This window comes from Myotis lucifugus, unplaced genomic scaffold (assembly GCF_000147115.1).
Source record: "Myotis lucifugus unplaced genomic scaffold, Myoluc2.0 scaffold_137, whole genome shotgun sequence".
NCBI lineage: Eukaryota > Metazoa > Chordata > Mammalia > Chiroptera > Vespertilionidae > Myotis > Myotis lucifugus.
In genome coordinates, this window is record NW_005871185.1 from 3,551,858 (window position 1) to 3,570,932 (window position 19,075).

At 38.6% G+C, this 19,075-nt stretch overlaps 1 protein-coding gene across 1 annotated transcript in view; it reads left to right on the forward strand.

Moving 5' to 3' along the window:
• Positions 1-1,640: 1,640 nt before the first annotated feature.
• Positions 1,641-19,075, forward strand: part of GRAMD1C (GRAM domain containing 1C) — a gene marked incomplete at its 3' end in the record, with an annotated part of 62,250 nt that continues 44,815 nt past the window's right edge. The window contains exons 1-3 of the mRNA XM_023758709.1: positions 1,641-1,694; positions 3,978-4,114; positions 16,159-16,243. Coding sequence (XP_023614477.1) covers positions 1,667-1,694; positions 3,978-4,114; positions 16,159-16,243 — 250 coding nt within the window. The remainder of the gene's footprint in view (positions 1,695-3,977; positions 4,115-16,158; positions 16,244-19,075) is intronic.

Here is a 19,075-nt window from a genome sequence, read left to right on the forward strand (position 1 = left end):
GTTCAGGGAAAAGATTGTAACATATTTGCAATTTTTCTGTAAGTTTCAATTTGATTCAAATTTTAAAAATTTCCTTTGAAATACTTTAAAAATACTTTGCATAATGACCACATTCAACTTGAAGCATTGAAAAGATACTGGCAATATTCAACTCCTTCAGTCCAAAGTAGAATTCTTGGTGTGGCTTCCAGTTCAAAGAATAGGTAGTCATTTTCTTCAGGCTATTCTTATACATGATAGTGAAGAAAAACGCAGCTTATGCTAAGTTTTGCAGGACAAGACCCTATCCTTTCTTGAATATCTTATTAGGTAATTTGTCCTTTAGCATGTCATATATATTATAAAAATATACTCCATATCCGACTTTCTGTGGAACTGGATTTGACTTTCTCCCTCCCCATCAAACAAACAAACAAACAAACAAAAAAATAGAAAAAGAATCATTGAACAGTGAGTGGTATATCCTCTATATAAATGCAATAATTGTTAATATTTTATTCTCTCTCTCTCTCTCTCTCTCTCTCTCTCTCTCTCTCTCTATCTTAGTCTATTCAGGCTGCTATACCAAAAATACCATAGACTGGGTGGTGTAAAGGTCAAACATTTATTTCTCAGGATTCTGGAGTCTGGAAGTCTGAGATGAAGACACCAGCAGATTCAGTGTCTGGTGAGAGCCCACGTGCTATTGGTAGAACGCATCCCTATTTCCTCACAGGGAGAAAGGGGATTAGGTGTCAACATATGAATTTCCGTGTGTGTGTGTGTGTGTGCCATAAATATTCAGTTTATGGCATCTATCTTTGTTGAAGCATTTGAAATCAAGTTGCAGACATTCGTAACACTTCATTCCTAAACACTTGAGCACAAATTTTCTTTTTTTTAAAAAAAATATATTTTATTGATTTTTTACAGAGAGGAAGGGAGAGAGATAGAGAGTTAGAAACATCGATGAGAGAGAAACATCAATCAGCTGCCTCCTGCACATCTCCTACTGGGGATGTGCCCGCAACCCAGGTACATGCCTTTGACCGGAATCGAACCTGGGACCCCTCAGTCCGCAGGCCTATGCTCTATCCACTGAGCCAAACCGGTTTCGGCCAAATTTTCTAATAATAAAAATATTTTCCAACATAACCGCAAAGTATTAATTATTCATAAATGAATATCAATAAATGTATCCACAAATCATTATTTCAACAAACTCTAATATACAGTTCATATTCAATCTTCCTCAATTGTTCTAGAATGTTTTTCATAGCTGCATTTCTGGAAACCAGGATTTGCAATACCCAAGTCGGTAACTCCAATCCCTTACTTGGAGGAACAAGACTTGGTCATGCAGTTCACTTTTGTGCACGTTGGAGCGGGGTATGTCTTGGAGGTACAGGAGTTTGAGGTTGGTAGGTAGGGAGGACCAGGCTCCTCTGGGATCGGATCCCTGGTACAGACTGACTTCCAAGCTCACAAATCAACATTCATCTTCAGGGGCTGGCCGGAGGCAGGGGTCCTCTTCTTGCCCCAGAGGGCGCGCAGCGCAGGCAGGACCCGCGGTGGCCGGGGAGACGGGCGGGAGGGCGGGGCGCAGGGGGGCGCGGGGCGCACGGTTGGCGCCTCTCCCGCGCGGGGCGCGTGCGCGGTTCCGCGGCCGGCGGCAGAGGGAGCCGCGATGGAGGGTCCTCCAGACTGTCCGCCCGGTAAGTGGCTCCTCGCAGGGTCGGTTCACTAAAGAGAGATTACCCAACTTTCCTTCGCGTTGGCTGTTGGAACCCACCCCCTTATATAATTTCTCCCCCCCCCCCTTCTCGTTCTTTTTGGAGAACCGGGGAAAAGTGTTCCCAAGGAGAAGGTTTCCTGGGCTCCTGCGGAGCCTGTCCCCTCACGGTCACGGTGGAAGGTCTGCTTCTCTGTGTGCGGAGGGCAGGAATTTGGCCCTGACTGCCCCATCCAGATGTCTAACTCAGTCACCCCTGGACTCCGGGTTCCATTGTCGCTGTTCTGACCCGATGTCACGTTTGACCCAGCCTCACCCCCTTCCCTTAACTATCAGCTCCAGATAAGGGGCTCAGACTAGAGAGTTTAAATCACTGTGCTGCCAACCACGTTTTTGCTTTCATCTAGTTTTGTTTAGTACCTTCTTTGGTAAATGGAAGAACTTGTGGATTAATTTTAAGAGTGAAAGCCTACTTTTGTTGCAGGAGTACCTGTATTTCTGAACACTATCCTCACCCTGGGAAGGAAGATGAAGGTCCCATTGAATACCTTGTTCAAGATCCCAATGAAGTGTGTTTTGAGAAATAAAATGAGTGCCTTGGTCACTATGAGTAATGTTTGGAACTCTGATGGGAATAAGGAGTGTCTTGGCAAGGACTATTATTATGGCTTTAGTATATGTCGAGACATGTGTGACCTTAATTTATATTCTGAGTATCTGGGAAGCAAGAGAGTTTCAGAGTTCTTTACCCCAAAGGCACAACTCTTAGGCAGCGGCCCAAGCGTCGGTAAAAATGTGCAGATGGCTCCAATTGTTGACAGGAGCATTCACTGTTAAGACGACTGTGGCAAGTTCAGCCAGTTCTGATCCTTGGGTCCTTTCCTTTGTCAGGAACATCCTGGGCAGGATTTAGGAGTAGGTCTCCAGGGAGCCTCCTCATGTGCAATGGTGGTGATGCTGTCCACCTAACAGCAAGTTTGTCCATCAAACTTCTAACAGGAGTTTGAAGAACCCAAACTCCTATTGCTGTTCACTCAGTCGTACCCAAGTTGCTACCCAGGTATTCAAAGGGTTTTGAAGAGAGGTGACCTCTTCCAATACCATGACATCTGATAAAGGATTGCGGGCAGGGAGGCCATGTCCTCCTGCAGGCGTGATGTGCCAGAGGGCCCAGATTTGGTTCTATTCTACAGAAAGGAAATCTTGGTGGCTGTGCTGAGCTTGCAAGGTGTTTCTTCTAGGACCCGAGGCATAACTGGCAGCTTGGGATGGACAGCCACAGTTCTCTTTGGCAGAGAGTCCAGTATGCTGGCAGTAATTGCTGCTCTAATGGCATAGAGTATGGGGATAGTTTCTCACATCAGAGGGCTGTGGACAACTTATGGACGTTATGGTTACTTTGTGGAGTTTAAGAACCCCCAGGTTTAGTTGAGTTTGATTTAACCCTTTGCTGTGCCACACAGGTGCCATAGGAGCTTTTCCCTGTAACCCTGAGGATTTTTGTTAAACAGAGACATGGGTGGCAGCAGCAGCAGAGGTATTTTAAGAGCTGTGTGCTCTTATAATGGCTGCGCCCCCTCCCCCTGCACGCCTCCTCTTTCTCTCTTCTCTCTTCATAATGACTGCTCTTTCATGAGTGACCCACCTGATGGGCCCATATCTTGCATAGGGTATAGCCTTTCCCCTGAGTGCTCTATAGGTTGGGGGCCAATGCCTGGTTGAGACATCTGATCCATTTATTTAACTCAATCGTTTGAATAAACCAGAATTAATTTATCAATTTTCTTATCAGTGGACAGTAAGTTATTTGCACTTTTTTAGTATTACAAACATGGTTGACTCCATGCGCACATTAAATTGCTGGGTTATACCCATTTTTAGTCTCTACTAAGCATTGAACATTATTCTCCCAAGAGGTTGGACCAATTGTCATTCCCATTATTATTATTATTATTTTTTACTGTTTAACTCTTCCTCTAGTTGACTGAAGTGCTGGAGACTAAGGACCTTGTTTTATACACTTTTGAAGCCCTAGTGCCAACTAAACTACCTAGCAAATAGTAGTAGTTGGAAAATATTTGTTGTACATGTAAATGTATGAACTATGGAAGCAAAACATATTAATTGCTGTTTTTCAAAAGCTTAAATATTATCCTTTTCAAGTTAATTGACATATTTTGAACATTAACTCTTTTCTTTTTAAAATGGACATTTCTCAATAAATAATTTAAATTGATTGATACTTATTTCCAGGTAATAAATGAAGGAGAGTCAAACATTGCCACCGAGTCACCGGAAGAATTAGAGGAAAATCCTAGTCCAGTTGCGGATGAGAATAATACAGTGTCAGCTAAAAAACAGGGGCCACATGGACATAACTGGAGTGGTGACTGGAGCTTTTGGGTAATATTTTTTTCTTATATCTTCATTTTAATCTTAAATGCAAAATTTTATAAGTTTGCAGCAATTCATATATTATTTATAGTATTTTTTATTAGCGTCTAGATTTTAGATATTTGTCTTAGCCTTTGAATCCCAAAACCATTTCCGAGTATGCCCTCCTTTGGCCACTAGAATGCACTGTTGCCTGGTTTGATGGAGTGGAATTATGTGCTTCAATTTTCTTGGGAGAAAACTACACCACAGAATTGGATCCCACTCACTGTATTGGCAAGAGTCTAACATTATATAGAAATCGTATTTCTAAATGTTACTGAGAAGCCAGCTATTTTACATCATTTTAATTTAAATAATTAGTTCCTGTACCTAAAAGGAAATGTAACTATGTTTGACCTGCAGTGTATAATGATTTTGAGATTGGTTTTAGTTTCGTAGCCTGTCTGCACTGTGATCACTTGGTTGCATACCTGGATCTGCTTCAGGTTTCCCCACTGTAAACTGAGACTACGGCTCCTTGATTAGGTGCACAGAGTCTTTTGGTAAGAACATTTCTGTTACCATATGAATGCTAGCATTTATTATATTAGAGGGCTCATTCTAAATCTAACAATTCCTGTGAGAATTATGAGTCATTTGATAAACTAATGCAGCAATAAGTGAATTTTACATAAGAGTATAAGGCATATATAGTTCCAATATTAATTTATTAGGAAGCTGATATCTTGAGGATTAGGTATATGTATGTGGTAGCAGAATTTCTAATAATTTTAGAGTAGACAAAAAAAGACATATTGTTAACAGGTTATAAGGATTAGTACAAGTACCATCATTCTGTTCATAATTAGCAGCCCAGTTATTGAATGTTATTGAATCTTCAGGTTAATAACAGGTTCTTACTTCCTATTAAGAAGGAAAATATTTTATTGCTAAGAAATATATCAAAATAACCACATACCCTAAAAATTATATCATCTACATTTGATTATATTATTTTTGGACACATTTAGAGAAAGTTTATGACTGTTGTGTTTTGACCCTTCTGCACTCTGCTTTTTATATTTGTTATAGATTGGGAACCTTTATAGTTCCAAGGGCTATGTATAGGGCTAAATAATTACTGTGGTTACTCTTTGCAGATTTGATGCAAGAAAAAAGGATAAAGTAAGAAAAGGAAAAGGCAGGGGAATAAGGATTTAGAGATGGAGAGTGGGCGGGGGGAAGAGGTATGTAGCTTTTCACCTCAAAGTGTAGAATGTGGAGCTAGAAGATTTGGCATCACATGTCAGTTGATTAAAAATGCAGAATCCTGGGCCCAACCTCAGACCTACTGAGTCAGAGTCTTCATTTTCACAAGATTTCCAAGGGATTTGTATGCACATTCAAGTTTGAGAAGCACTGCTTTAGAATGTTGAAGGTTTATTTTGGCTCAGTTTTAGTTTTCTTTGATGATGGCAAGCACTTTATTTTGAGCAATTTTTAAAAAAAATTTTTTTTAAATTGATTTCAGAGAGGAAGGAAGGGGGGGAGAGAGATAGAAACATTAAAGATGAGAGAAAATCATTGATCAACTGTCTCCTGCACATCCCCTCCTGGGGATCGAGCCTGCAACATGGGCATGTGCCCTGACCTGGAATCGAACCCTGACCTCCTGGTCATAGGTTGTTGCTCAGCCACTGAGCCACACCAGCCAGGCTTGAGGAATTTTTATATGGATTCACATGAAATAGACTTAAAGACAAATACAACATCTCAGAAGTTTTACTGACTTTTCCAGAGGTCACTTACACAGAAACCAGAACTATCGGAACTCAGAAGCAAACAAAAATAAAAAAGAACCTGAATAGCTAAATCCAAGCTCATGGTGGTATATATTGCGAGAGGAGAATTCCTCAAGTCTTCATTTGGAATTTCTTTAATATATTTTTGACATATTTTTATACACCTAGTAAATAAGTTGGTCCCTTTTTTTTTAGTTGAATAGAATGCTGGAAATAAGGGAATTACTTTGGGATAATACATAGACACTAGCAAGAAATGACAACAGAAGCTCAAAAGCTGTAGCAGCCTTAGCCTCTTAATGTGGAGGACAGAGGTCTGTGTAGACAAGTGGCTCTATTGTAGTACAACTATAACGCTAAAAATGACGGTTAAGAAGTTTGCAAAATAATGCACTTTTCTGCCACTTTATTTTTTTTTTCTCTCCTCTGTAATTTTAAATCCATCTACCTCTACCACTGACTCTACAATAAAAACCTCTGAGCATACTCAACAGGAAGATGTTACATGGCAACACCTTTCCTTAAGACGGTCCCAGTGATTAAAAGGTTGAAAAGTGCTGAATAAGAACACTTTTATTTGTAATATTGGAAAATGTATTTTCATGATTCCTCATAATTAAAAAATTGTGAAAACTTAAAAAAGGATACAAGAAAGTGAACCAAAGTTTATTAAAGTTCTGTTTTTTGTTTTGTTTTTTTTTGCAGAGGTTGACATCTTTTAGACCCTGCCCATTTAACCTTGTGCTACTTAACAGATTGGCTAGTGTCGTTCTGACAGTAGGACTTTCATTTAAAGGAATATGATTAACTTTTCATAGCAATTGATAGTGAGACCCACAGCTGCAGATTTTCTATTTCAATCCTGTAATATAAAGATAGGAATATCGCCCTAACCGGTTTGGCTCAGTGGACTCAAGGGTCCCGGGTTCGGTTCCGGTCGGGGGCATGTGCCTTGGTTTCGGGCACATCCCCAGTGGGGAGTGTGCAGGAGGTGCATGATCGATGTTTCTCTCTCGTCAATGTTTCTAACTCTCTATCTCTCTCCCTTCCTCTCTGTAAAAAAATCAATAAAATATATTTAAAAAAGATAGGAATATTAATTGTTATATTTGTTTTCTTTTTTATTTAAAAATGAACATATTTAATCCTAGTGTGTGGGAAGTGAGTTACATTATGAATTTTTAAATCCTAATGTCACAATAAAAATTTTGTGAAATGAAGAAATGAGATTTAAAATGAAGTAATGGCAAATAAATATTCATGCTTTTGCCCTTTAACTGTTAGTAAACATACATGGCAAAAGAAAAACAAAAAACCTCCAAACCAAACTTTTGTTTTCCCAATTAAAATAATGGTATATTCCTGGTGGATTAAGGTCCCAGAGGAAAAGCTTACAGAGATCTGTGGCAGATACATTTGTTTAGTGTAACTTCTCTTAGTAACTTCTCTAGCAACTGTTGGGAGGAGAAAAAGCCTTTGAGATTTTCTGTTGTGTATGTTTAAAAGATGACATACTTACCTATGTATTTTATAAAAGTAAAATGCTTTGGGTCAGGTACTTACATTAAACATTCATTTATACCTACAGGCCCTGGTTGCGGCCAGGCTTAGGGACCCTTCCTGAGGGGTCCCGGATTGCTGCCAGCTGGGTGGCCTAGGCTTCCCTCTGCGGGGCGGTCGTGGGGCAATGGCCGGGCCCCCCAACCAATCACATTGCACCCGCCTTGGCTGGCCTGGCACCAGTGCGTGTCATAGCATGGTCGTCTGGAAGGTCGTCCGGATGGTAGTTCTGCTGTTTGGTTGTTCAGTCGATTTGCATATTACACTTTTATTATTATAAAAGTGGGGATAAAACTTGCCACAAACCTGATTTAGAGGTACATCATGAGGATTAATTCATGTTGCACTGTTAAATTAAAAAATTGCCCCAGAGGATTAATTAGTATGTTTGTAACATACTTTGGCAACTTTGGAGAAGATGCTTTCTTGAATCATAGGTTGTCCTCCACAACATATCTTGAATTTATTCAACCTGAAAAGGATATTTCAGATTTTCGCTTTGGTAACTGATAAAAAAAAGAATAAACTCATTTTCCAATGTCTGTTTGATTAAAAGAAACGTTTTATCCAATTTAAATCTTTAATACAGGTAAAAATTGTTTGAAAACCCAGATATCTTTTAATACGTTCAGATTTAATTAAGAGGGAATAGCAAGTAACATTTTTAGAATATGAAGACAGGACTATTTAACGTAAAAGCTCTTCTGCTCCTAAGTCCTTAGAAAAGTTGGATGGAATGTTATAAACATCTTCTTGAAATGCATGTCTGGGCTCATAAAACAGCAAGGGAAGCCCTGACTAGTTTGGCTCAGTGGATAGAGCGTTGGCCTGCGGACTGAGGGGTCCCGGGTTCGATTCCGGTCAAGGGCATGTACCTTGGTTGCGGGCACATCCCCAGTAGGAGAAGTGCAGGAGACAGCTGATCGATGATTCTCTCTCATTGATGTTTCTAACTCTCTATCCCTCTCCCTTCCTTTCTGTAAAAAATCAATAAAATATATTTTTAAAAAAACCACAAAAAACCAGCAAGGGAAACGCCTAAGGGCTAACAAAGAAGAAGGAACTGATTTCCAGAGACGTTAGCCCATAAGCTCAATGCTGAAGCAGCCCTGAGGGGTTTATTAGCCTCAGTGACCAAGCTTTAATGGCCACACTGGGATAGGAGATGGTGCCTGGGACTTGTATGAATTAGAACTGAGAACTGTTTATAAAGCTACGACTCTTGAAGAGTTAAACTCTCTGGAAAAGGTAGACTAGGAAAAAAATCCTCTTACACATGCAGGTTGAAGACAAGGAAGCTTATCTGTTAAACTTGGGTTTAGGGTGGTGGGTGGTGGGAAATCTTCCTCAGAGCACATAACCTGTAGTTCATCTCTCATGAAGTTTTGGGACTTGAATTTAACACTTTATGAGGAAGGAGAAGGAGATTAAATAAATAGCACATTAGACCCTCCAAAACTTCAGATAAATTACCAGATAAAGACTATAAAACAATCAGTTGATATCATTACAGACTTAATAGAAGGCATTAAAATATGATGCATGGATAAGACATTCTCAAAAATACTGGGCAGATTTGGAAAACAACCTAATACAACTTCTAGAAATGAATACTATGGTGTTGAAATAATAATTTAAAAATACAGTGGACATGGGAAAAAGCAGCTAAAGAGAAAATCAGTAAATTGAAAGATATATATGAGGAAATGATTGATATTGTACCCTGAGAGATAAAGATGGAATATTTGAAAGAGAATGGTTTAAGATATAAGGAGAAATGTAGAGAAGTTCATTATGAACTAATAGGAGTTTCAGAGGTGAATGAGCAAGAGGCAATATTCAAAGAGTATGCATGAAAGCTTTCTATTTTTGATGAAAGACTTTAGAATCAGGAAGTACAGTGAATCACAGGATTAATTAAAAGAATATATGAGCAGAGACATTGTAATAAAAGTGGCAAAGGTATGCCTTTTTCTTTTCTTTTTAAAAAAACTTTTTATATATACATATAATCTTAGGCACCATAATCAATATGAGCCAACACTATTTAAACATGATCCAGGCCACATTCAGACATTTGCTCTTATTTAAAAATATTTAAATTAAATACAACCTGAAATGTGTTTTGTTACATACAAAAAAAGAAAGAAATTATACAACTCAGAGTAATGTTTTTTTTTAATGATTATATTTACACTTAAACTAAATGGAAGGTGCTCAAGTTTTTATCACCCCTTCCAGAAATTCTTTTTCTACCATCTCTTCTTTTTTGCCTGGATTTGGTGGAATAACTTTATTTATGTCGTTGATACTACTACAGATGTCCCCGTTTCCCCCTTTTGCCTGCCCTGCACCCCTTTCCCTCTGGCCATCACCACACTGTTGTCTGTGCCTATGCAATATGCATATATGTTCTTTGGCCAATCCCTTCACCTTCTTTCATCCAGTCATCCCCCTGCACCCCCCTCTAATAGCTGCCAGCCTGTTTCATGTATCCATACCTCTGTTTCTATTTTGTTTGTCAGTTTATTTTGTTCATTAGATTCCCCATGTAAGTGAGATCATATGGTATTTGTCTTTCTCTGACTGGCTTATTTTGCTTAGCATTATAATTTCCAGGCCCATCCATGCTGTTGCATAGGGTAAGAGATTCTTCTTTTTTATAGCTGCATAGTATTCCATTGTGTAAATGTACCACAGTTTTTTATCCACTCATCTACTGATAGGCACTTTATTTATTTTTTTTAAAAATATATTTTATTGATTTTTTACAGAGAGGAAGGGAGAGGGATAGAGAGTTAGAAACATCAATGAGAGAGAAACATCGACCAGCTGCCCCCTGCACACTCCCCACTGGGGATGTGCCTGCAACCAGGGTACATGCCCTTGACTGGAATCGAACCTGGGACCCCTCAGTCTGCAGGCCGATGCTCTATCCACTGAGCCAAACCGGTTAGGGCCTGATAGGCACTTTAACTGTTTCCAGATCTTGGCTGTTGTAAATAACGCAGCTATGAACGTAAGGGTGCATGTATTCTTTCTGATTGGTGTTTTGGGATTCTTGGGGTATATATCCAGAAGTAGGATCACTGGGTCAAAAGGAAGTTCTATTATTAATTTTTTGAAGAAACTCCATACTGTTTTTCACAGTGGCTGCACCAGGCTGCATTCCCACCAGCAATGTACTAGGGTTCCCTTTTCTCCACTTCCTTGCCACCACTTGTTTGCGGACTTATTGATGGTAGCTATTCTAGCAGGTGTGAGGTAATATCTCATTGTCATTTTAATTTGCATCTCTCTGATGACTAGTGATGCTGAGCATTTTTTCGTATGTCTATTGGCCATCTGTATGTCCTCTTTGGAGAAGTGTCTGTTCAGGTTCTTTGCCCGTTTTTTTTTTGTTTTTTGTTTTGGATTGTTTGTCTTCCTGGTGTTGAGTTGTATAAGTTCTTTATATATTTTGGAAATTAACTGCTTATCATATATATCACTGGCAAATATGTTCTCCCATATAGGGGTTTCCTTTTCATTTTGTTAATGGTTTCTTTGGCTGTGCAGAAGCTTTTTAGTTTGATGTACTCCCATTTGTTTATTTTTCCTTTGTTTCCCTTGCCATAGGGGATGTATCTGTGAGATGTCTGAGATTTTACTGCCTATGTTTTCTTCTAGGATTTTTATGGTTTCATGGCTTGCATTTAAGTCCTTTATCCATTTTGAGTTTATTCTTGTGTATGGTGTAAGTCGGTGGTCTAGTTTCATTTTTTTTTGGCATGTATCTATCCAATTTTCCCAAAACCATTTCTTGAATAGACTATCTTTACTCTATTGTATGTTCTTGCCTCCTTTGTCAAATATTAATAGACCATAATGGTGTGAGTCGATTTCTGGGGTCTCTGTTTTGTTCCATTGTTCTCTATGCCTGTTCTTGTGATAGTACCAGGCTATTTTGACAGACAACATACTTTGTATGGTTTCAATCCTTTTAAATTAATTGAAACTTGTTTTGTGACCTAGCATATTATATATTTTGGACAATGTTCTGTACTTGAAAAAAAGTACAGATTCCACACTGGTTGATTGAAGTGTTTTATAAGTGGCAAATATAGTTGGTGGATAATGTTTCTTCCCCTCCTCTCAGTTTTATTGACATACTAGAGGCCCGGTGCATGAAATTCATGCATGGGTAGGGTCCCTAGGCCTGGCCGGTGATCAGGGTTGATCAGGTTCCTCGCCTCCCTGCCTCCCCACCTCCCCACCTCCCCACCTCCTCCTTCCCTTGCTCCCTCAGAGCCCCACCACCATCGCTGCTGTCGCCCGCCATGTTCTGCGTTGCCCCCTGGTGGTCAGTGCACATCATAGCAAGTGATCAAACTCCCGGTCTCACGGTTGAACTCCCGAGGGGACACTTTGCATATTAGCCTTTTATATATATAGATAATATAATTGACAAATAAACTTGTGAACTATTTAAAGTGTATGTTGTGAGGATTTGATATGCACACACATTGTGAAAGAATACCTTCCACTTAGTTAATTAATACATCCATCACTTTACATATTAATCCTATTTGGGACAATATTAAGTTCTTTCTTAGCAAATGTCAAGTTCAGTTACACAGTACAGTGTTATCAACTATAGTCATCATATCCTACATTAGTTCCTCAGAACTTATTCATGTTATAGATGAACTTTTGTACCCCTTTACCAATTTCTCATTATTTTTACTCCCAAGCCCCTGGCAACCACTTTCTACTCTGTTTCTATGGGTTTCTCTTTTTATTTAGGTTCCATAGTAAAGTAATACTACCTGGTGTTTGTCTTTCTTTGTGTGGCTTATTTCACTTAGTATAATGCCTTCTACATAGCTGTTGTAAATGGCTAGATACTGTTGTTAAAGTCTTCTATATCCTTGCTGGCTTTCTGTCCAGTCATTCTATCAGTTATTGAGAATGGCGTAATAGTATATCTAACTTATGTTGAATGGTCTGTTTTCCAATTGTGTTGTCAGTTTTTGCTTCCTAATTTTTGGGGCTTTGCTGTTTGTTATGGATACATTTAAAATTGTTGTGTCTTTCTCATATATTGATCTTTTAATTATTAAAAATATCTTAATGTCTATTAATTTTTTTGTCTTAAAGTCTATTTCAGCGTATAGTAATATAGTCACTCATATTCTCTTAGGGTTATTGTTTGTATGGTATATCTTTTTCCATTCTTTCACTTTTATGTGTGTGTTTGTGTTTTTAAAATATATTTTTATTGATTTCAGAGAGGAAGGGAGAGGGAGAGAGAGAGATAGAAACATCAATGATGAGAGAGAATCATTGATTGGCTGCCTCCTGCACGCCCCCCACTGGGGATCGAGCCTGCAACCCAGGCATATGCCCTTGACTGGAATCGAACCTGTGATCCTTCAGTCCACAGGTCAACACCCTATCCATCGAGCCATGCCAGCTAGAGCTCGTGATTTTTAAAAATAATTATTTGTTGTTGAAAGTATTACATATATCCCCATTTCCCACCCCCCCCCATTGGCACCCTGCAGCCCATCCCTGCCCCTCCACTCCTTTTGGATTTAGGGTGTGTCTTTTGTAGACAGCATATAGTTGGGTCTGTTTTTATCCAGTTTGTCAGTCTCTGTGTTTAGTCCATTTATATTTAATGTAGTTATAATATGGTTGTATTCGTGAATAGCCAATTTGCTATTTGATTTCTCAATGTTTCATATCTTTTTTGTCTTCTTTTCCCCTTTTAATTCTCTCTTTATGTGCCAAATATTTTTTAGGATACCACTTAAAATTTTTAAAAAAAATTTCAATTACAGTGTGCATTCAATATTATTTTATATTAGTTTCAGGTGTACAACATAATTTAGGATACCATTTTAATTCATTTTGATTAAAAATATAGCCCAGGCTGGTGTTGCTAAGTGATTGGAGCGATGACCCATGCACTGAAGGGTTGAGGGTTTGATTCCTGGTCAAAGGCTTATACCTGGGTTGCAGGTTTGATCCCTGGCCCTGGTTGGGAGGCAACCAATTGATGTGTGTCTCTCACATTGCTATTTCTATCTCTTTCTCCCTCACCCTTCCTCTCTGAAATCAATAAAAACATACTATTAAAAAAATTAAAAAAAAATTTTTTATTGCCTGGCCAGTGTGGCTCAGAGGTTGAGTGTTAACCTATGAACCAGGAGGTCACAGTTCAATTCCTGGTCAGGGCACATGCCTGGTTTCTGGGCTTGATTCCCAGTAGGGGCCATGCAGGATGCAGCCGATCAATGATTCTCTCTCATCATTGATGTTGCTATCTCTCTCTCCTCTCCCTTTCTCTCTCAAATCAATAAAAATATATTTAAAAAATTTATTGGTAGAAATGACCTACTTGTTGAGTCATTGTTGCCATACTTTCCTTTAATTCTTTAAGCATGGTTCTCTTTAGTTCTTTGAATATATCTATACTAATAAAAAGGTAATATGCTATTAGACCGGACATTTTCTGGGTGACCTTCCGGATGTCCTTCTGGACAAAGCCATGTTGGTGGGGCTGAGGCAGAGGCAGTTAGGGGTGATCAGGCCAGCAAGTGAGAGCAGTTAGGGGTATCAGGCCTGCAGGAGAGAAGTTAGGGGGATCAGGCCGGCAGGGGAGATCAGTTAGGGCAGAGGTCCTCAAACTTTTTAAACAGGGGGCCAGTTCACTGTCCCTCAGACATTCCACACATGCGCACTGCGGGCCTGGGACGAGTCGGCTGCTAAGCAGGACAGGCAGCGGTGGCAAAAACACCCAGCGGGCCGGATAAATGTTTTCGGCGGGCCGCATGTGGCCCGCGGGCCATAGTTTGAGGACCCCTGAGTTAGGGGGATCAGACTGGCAGGGGAGAGCAGTTAGGGGGATCAGGCCGGCAGGGGAGAGCAGTTAGGGGCGATCAGGCAGGCAGGCAGGCAGATCTGGTTAGGGGTGATCAGGCAGGCAGGCAGGTGAGTGGTTAGGAGCCAGCAGTCCCGGATTGCGAGAGGGATGTCCAACTGCTTGTTTAGGCCCGATCCTGCAGGCATTGGGCCTAAACCGGCAGGGTCCCAGATTGGAGAGGGTGCAGGCTGTACTGAGGGACAGTCCCCTCCTCCCGTGCATGAATTTCATGCACCAGGCCTCTAGTTTATAATAACTGCTTTGATGTCTTTGTCTGCTAAATCTAGTATTTGGGGACCCTTTCAGAGCCAATTGCTTGCTTTTTTTTCTTTCCTTATTATGAACCACATTTTTCTGTTTTCTTTTGTATGTTTTATACTTTTTTTATAATTGTACAATTTAGATAATATATTGTAGCAACTCTGGATTCTGATTGCATCCTCTCTGCCCCTAAAGCTTGTCATTGCTGATTTTTGTTTAATAACTTACCTATAATAAATCTGTGAAATCAGTTTGTCCTGTGGCATGTGGCAACAAATGTCTCTGCCCTGTTTATTATTGTTTTTATTTAAAGATGCCTTCCCAGGAGTCATCCTTTATGCCAGTCAATGATTGGTCAAAACTGTGCTCAAATACATAGAGCCAGTAATAGGTGGTTTTTTTTTCTTCTGCTGACAGATTTGTGTGTAAATTGGGGAAAGCATTTAAAGTTCAGACCATTTTCAAGTGTGCCTCAGTTTTTATGTTCCCCTGAGGCTTATATGAGTCTAGCCAGGAATGTGTGGATAGTTGGGATCTCTCTAATCTCTGCTACATATCATGCAGCCCCTGCTCAGCCAGAAATACATTGATTGTTTATCAAGCCTACTTATGGCTGTCTCTCCCCCAAGATCTCTTTGTTAAGTCCCCTGCTGATCTGCCAGTCTGCTTGTTTCTTGCCCCCATTGGATCTACAATCTACATTCACTTTGATAGCTTCAGAGTTTTCCTTTGCACTTTTGGGCCTAGGATTTTCTGCTTTTCACTCAGAATGAACTCAATCCACTCTCTCAGCAAAGCTGCTAGTTTTCATGACCTGTTCTACCCTCAGAGAACTACCGCACTGACTTAACTGATAGGGTAGGAAGAGTAATGGGAGCTGGCTAACGAAACAGTGCCCCAGACCTCTACTACTAGAATTTCCAAGTTCAGTAGATTTTCATGATCAATTATTTTTCAGTTTATTGTATGCATTTGGTCAGCTTCCAATAATTTGAGGTGATTTTTTTTTCTTAATCATCACGGTGGGGGGTATGTTTCCATTGATTTTTAGAGAGAGAGGAAGGCAGAGGGAGAGAGAGAGAGAGAGAGAGAGAGAGAGAGAATGAATCATCAATGTAAAAGAAATAGCACAATTGGTTGCCTCCTGCACAACTGATTGGGGATCGAACACACAACCTGGTTACCATATGTGTCCAGGGAACTGAACCCTCAACCCTTTGGTGCACGGGATGACACTCCAACTGAGTCATACTGGCCGGGACTGAGGTGATTGTTTTTTGACAGTTTTTTCCCCAGCTATAAATTTGCTTTTGCAGAGAGGATTTGCCAAACTCTTCACTCCATCATGCTGGTAACTTCCTTTACTTCCTTTTGGTGTTCTTTGAAATGTTTATTTATGTGGTTTTTCATCCAAAGACATACAAAATGTTGCATCAAAAGCATATTATTTTAAAGTTCATTTAAAATGTATTTCTAAGATGCTACATTTCAGTTCCTTTAATGAGTATAACAAAAATTTAATCTTTTCATTGTTACAGATTTCAAGTTCCACCTATAAAGACAGGAATGAGGAATACAGAAGACAGTTCACACAACTACCTGACACAGAGAAGCTGATAGCAGGTAAGAAAGACAGGAAGTTGCAGAAAACCACTTTACTACCTCATTATCAAAATAGAACTGATGAGTGACAATACTCTAGAAAATTACAGCTTCTGTGCTAGACAGAAAATGTTTTTCAATATAAGCAGCATGTTATTCATAATTACACAATGTAAAACTAAATTGTAATTTGAGGAGGGGTGATGTCTGACTTATAAAAATATTAAATAATGGCTAAGAAAATAGAACTAAAGGGAAATGATTTGTCACAATTTCTACTGGTGCTTCTTTCAAATGGTTTTGTAAGAAAAATTTAAATTTGATGTTCAATATATATTATCTTTCCCCAAATAAAAGATACTCCTTAACAGGTTGTAGAGCAATTTTATAAAATTTTCTAGGGCTATATCATTATTCGTGTAATCTTTCAGATAGATGTTTTAGGAGCAGATTTTAGTCATTTTTCTTACAAAAGTGCGTTATTTATTTTTTTTAAATTTCAGAGAGGAAGGGAGAGGAAGAGATAGAAACATCAATGATGAGAGAGAATCATTGATGGGCTGCCTCCTGCATGCACGCCCCTCACTTGGGATCGAGCGGGCAACCTGGGAATGTGCCCTGACCTGGTATCAAACCGTGACCTCCTGGTTCATAGGTTAATGCTCAACCACTGAGCCACGCTGGCTGGGCAAATTTTGCTAGCTTTCAAGATCATTCTGGTAGGAGTGTAGAAGACAGAATAAAGGGTGAAGAGATTGGAGGCTGAATGCTCTGTCAGGGGACGGCGAAGACCTGGTTCTGAAAGCTAGAAGTCTAAGATTAAGGTGCTGTCAAGGTCACTTTCTGGTGAGAGCTCTCTTCCTGACTTGCATGTGGCCGCCTACTCACTGTGTCCTGACATAGCTTTTCCTCTGTGCATGTGTGCACAAGGAGAGAAAGAACCGTTATTTTTAATATAAACTTAATATAGATATTTTACAATAAAAATATAGAACTGTGTTTTTGTTTTAGTATATATTTTATTTAACCATTTATCCATTGAACTTTCTCAGATTTCTGATACTCTTTTGCAGTACTTAATACAACATAACTGAATTTCTAGATAGCTAGAGTACTTTAAAGCCCAGTATTTAAAAAATCATAACAATAAATTAAAGCAACTTTTAAGAAGAACATTTAAAAGTACTACATTCTCATAATAAGAGGGCATATAGTGAAGGTGAGTGGCCCTTCCAATGAAGAGCACTCCAACCTTCTTCCTGGGGGATAACTACCTTTATTAATTTCTTATTTATATTTCCAGAAATTTTCTGTTTATATTCCCAGGGGAATATACATATATTCCTAAGAGAACTCAAATGGGAGCACACTGTGCTTGCTTACTCTTTGAATCTTGTTTAGAGCTCTTTCTATTAGCACTGCTTATGGATCCACTTTATTCTTTTAATGGTTGCTTAATATTCAATATGAATTTTGTACCATAATTTATTTAACAAATCCCCTAATGATGGAATTTTTATTGGCTCCTGTCTTTTACTATTACCACTAATGTTACCTTGAATCTTCTTTTACATTTGTTTTATCACACATGTGCACACATTGTAGGATAAATTCCATGAAGTGGAATTGTGGCAAAAGGGTAATGAACATTTAAAAAGTTTATTGTTGCCGAGTTATACTCCAAAAGGGTTGTACCAGTGTTTATTCTCATCAGCAGTGTTTCTAAGTACCTGTTTTGCCATACCTCAGGAACTTTGCTTTAGCAAGATTTAGTAGATAGAAATGGTGCATAGTCATTGTTTAAATATGCATTTCTTTAATTAAGAAGGAGGTTGAGGATCTATTTATATATCTTTTTCTGTGAAGCTTTCTCTTCATAAACTTTGCTTATTTTTCTAGTGGTTATTTGTCTTTTTCTTAATTTGAAGTAGCTTATTAGATGTTTAAAAAATTAGATTTTTTCCATGTGTGTTGCAAATGTTTCTTGCCAGTTTGTCAACTTGAAGTCAGATACTTTTCATGGAAACCTGTATACTAGTATGAGTATCATACTCATTATTGCTTTATTGAAAGAAATTAATTTGATGACACAGTGTTGTATAAAACATTAAAGCTTTACAAAAAATATTAAATCATTGGGGATCCTACTACCTATAGATAATTTTCGTTAATATTTTATGGGCAGTTTTCTAGATATTTTTTCAGTGTGTATATTTGCTTTTCCGGTAGAAAATCTTAGATAATCTCATTAAATATCAGATAATCTCGATTTGATGGGCGAGTTTAGTAAGGTCACAGATTGAAAGTTAATTGAAGGTAAAAGAAAGAATCATATTAATATATACTTACAATAAACAATTTGAATTTGAATTTTACAAATACCATTTATATCAGAGCCTCCCAATAATGAGGTACTTATGTATAAATCTAACAAACGTGCAGGCTTTCTATGCTGACAACTGGAAAACATTAATAAAAGAAGATCCAATAAATGTTTATGGATCAGAAGACTCAATATTGTTAAGATCTCAGTTCCCTCAAATGAAAATCTCAGCGAGCTTTTTCATAGATATTAACAAGTTGATTCTAAAATTTATATGGAATATCAAAAAAAAATAGAATAGCCAAAATAATTCTGAAAAAGAAGGAACAAAGCTGGAGGTTACACACTACTTGATTTCAAGACATTATGAAGGTAGTGTAATGAAGACAGCATGAGATTTGCCAAATAATAGATACTTAGATTAGTGGAACAGAAAGAAAAGCCCACATAAAAATTCATGCAAATATTGTGAACTGATTTTTGAGAAAGGTGTATATTCAATGGAGATAAGTTAGTCTTTTCAACAAATT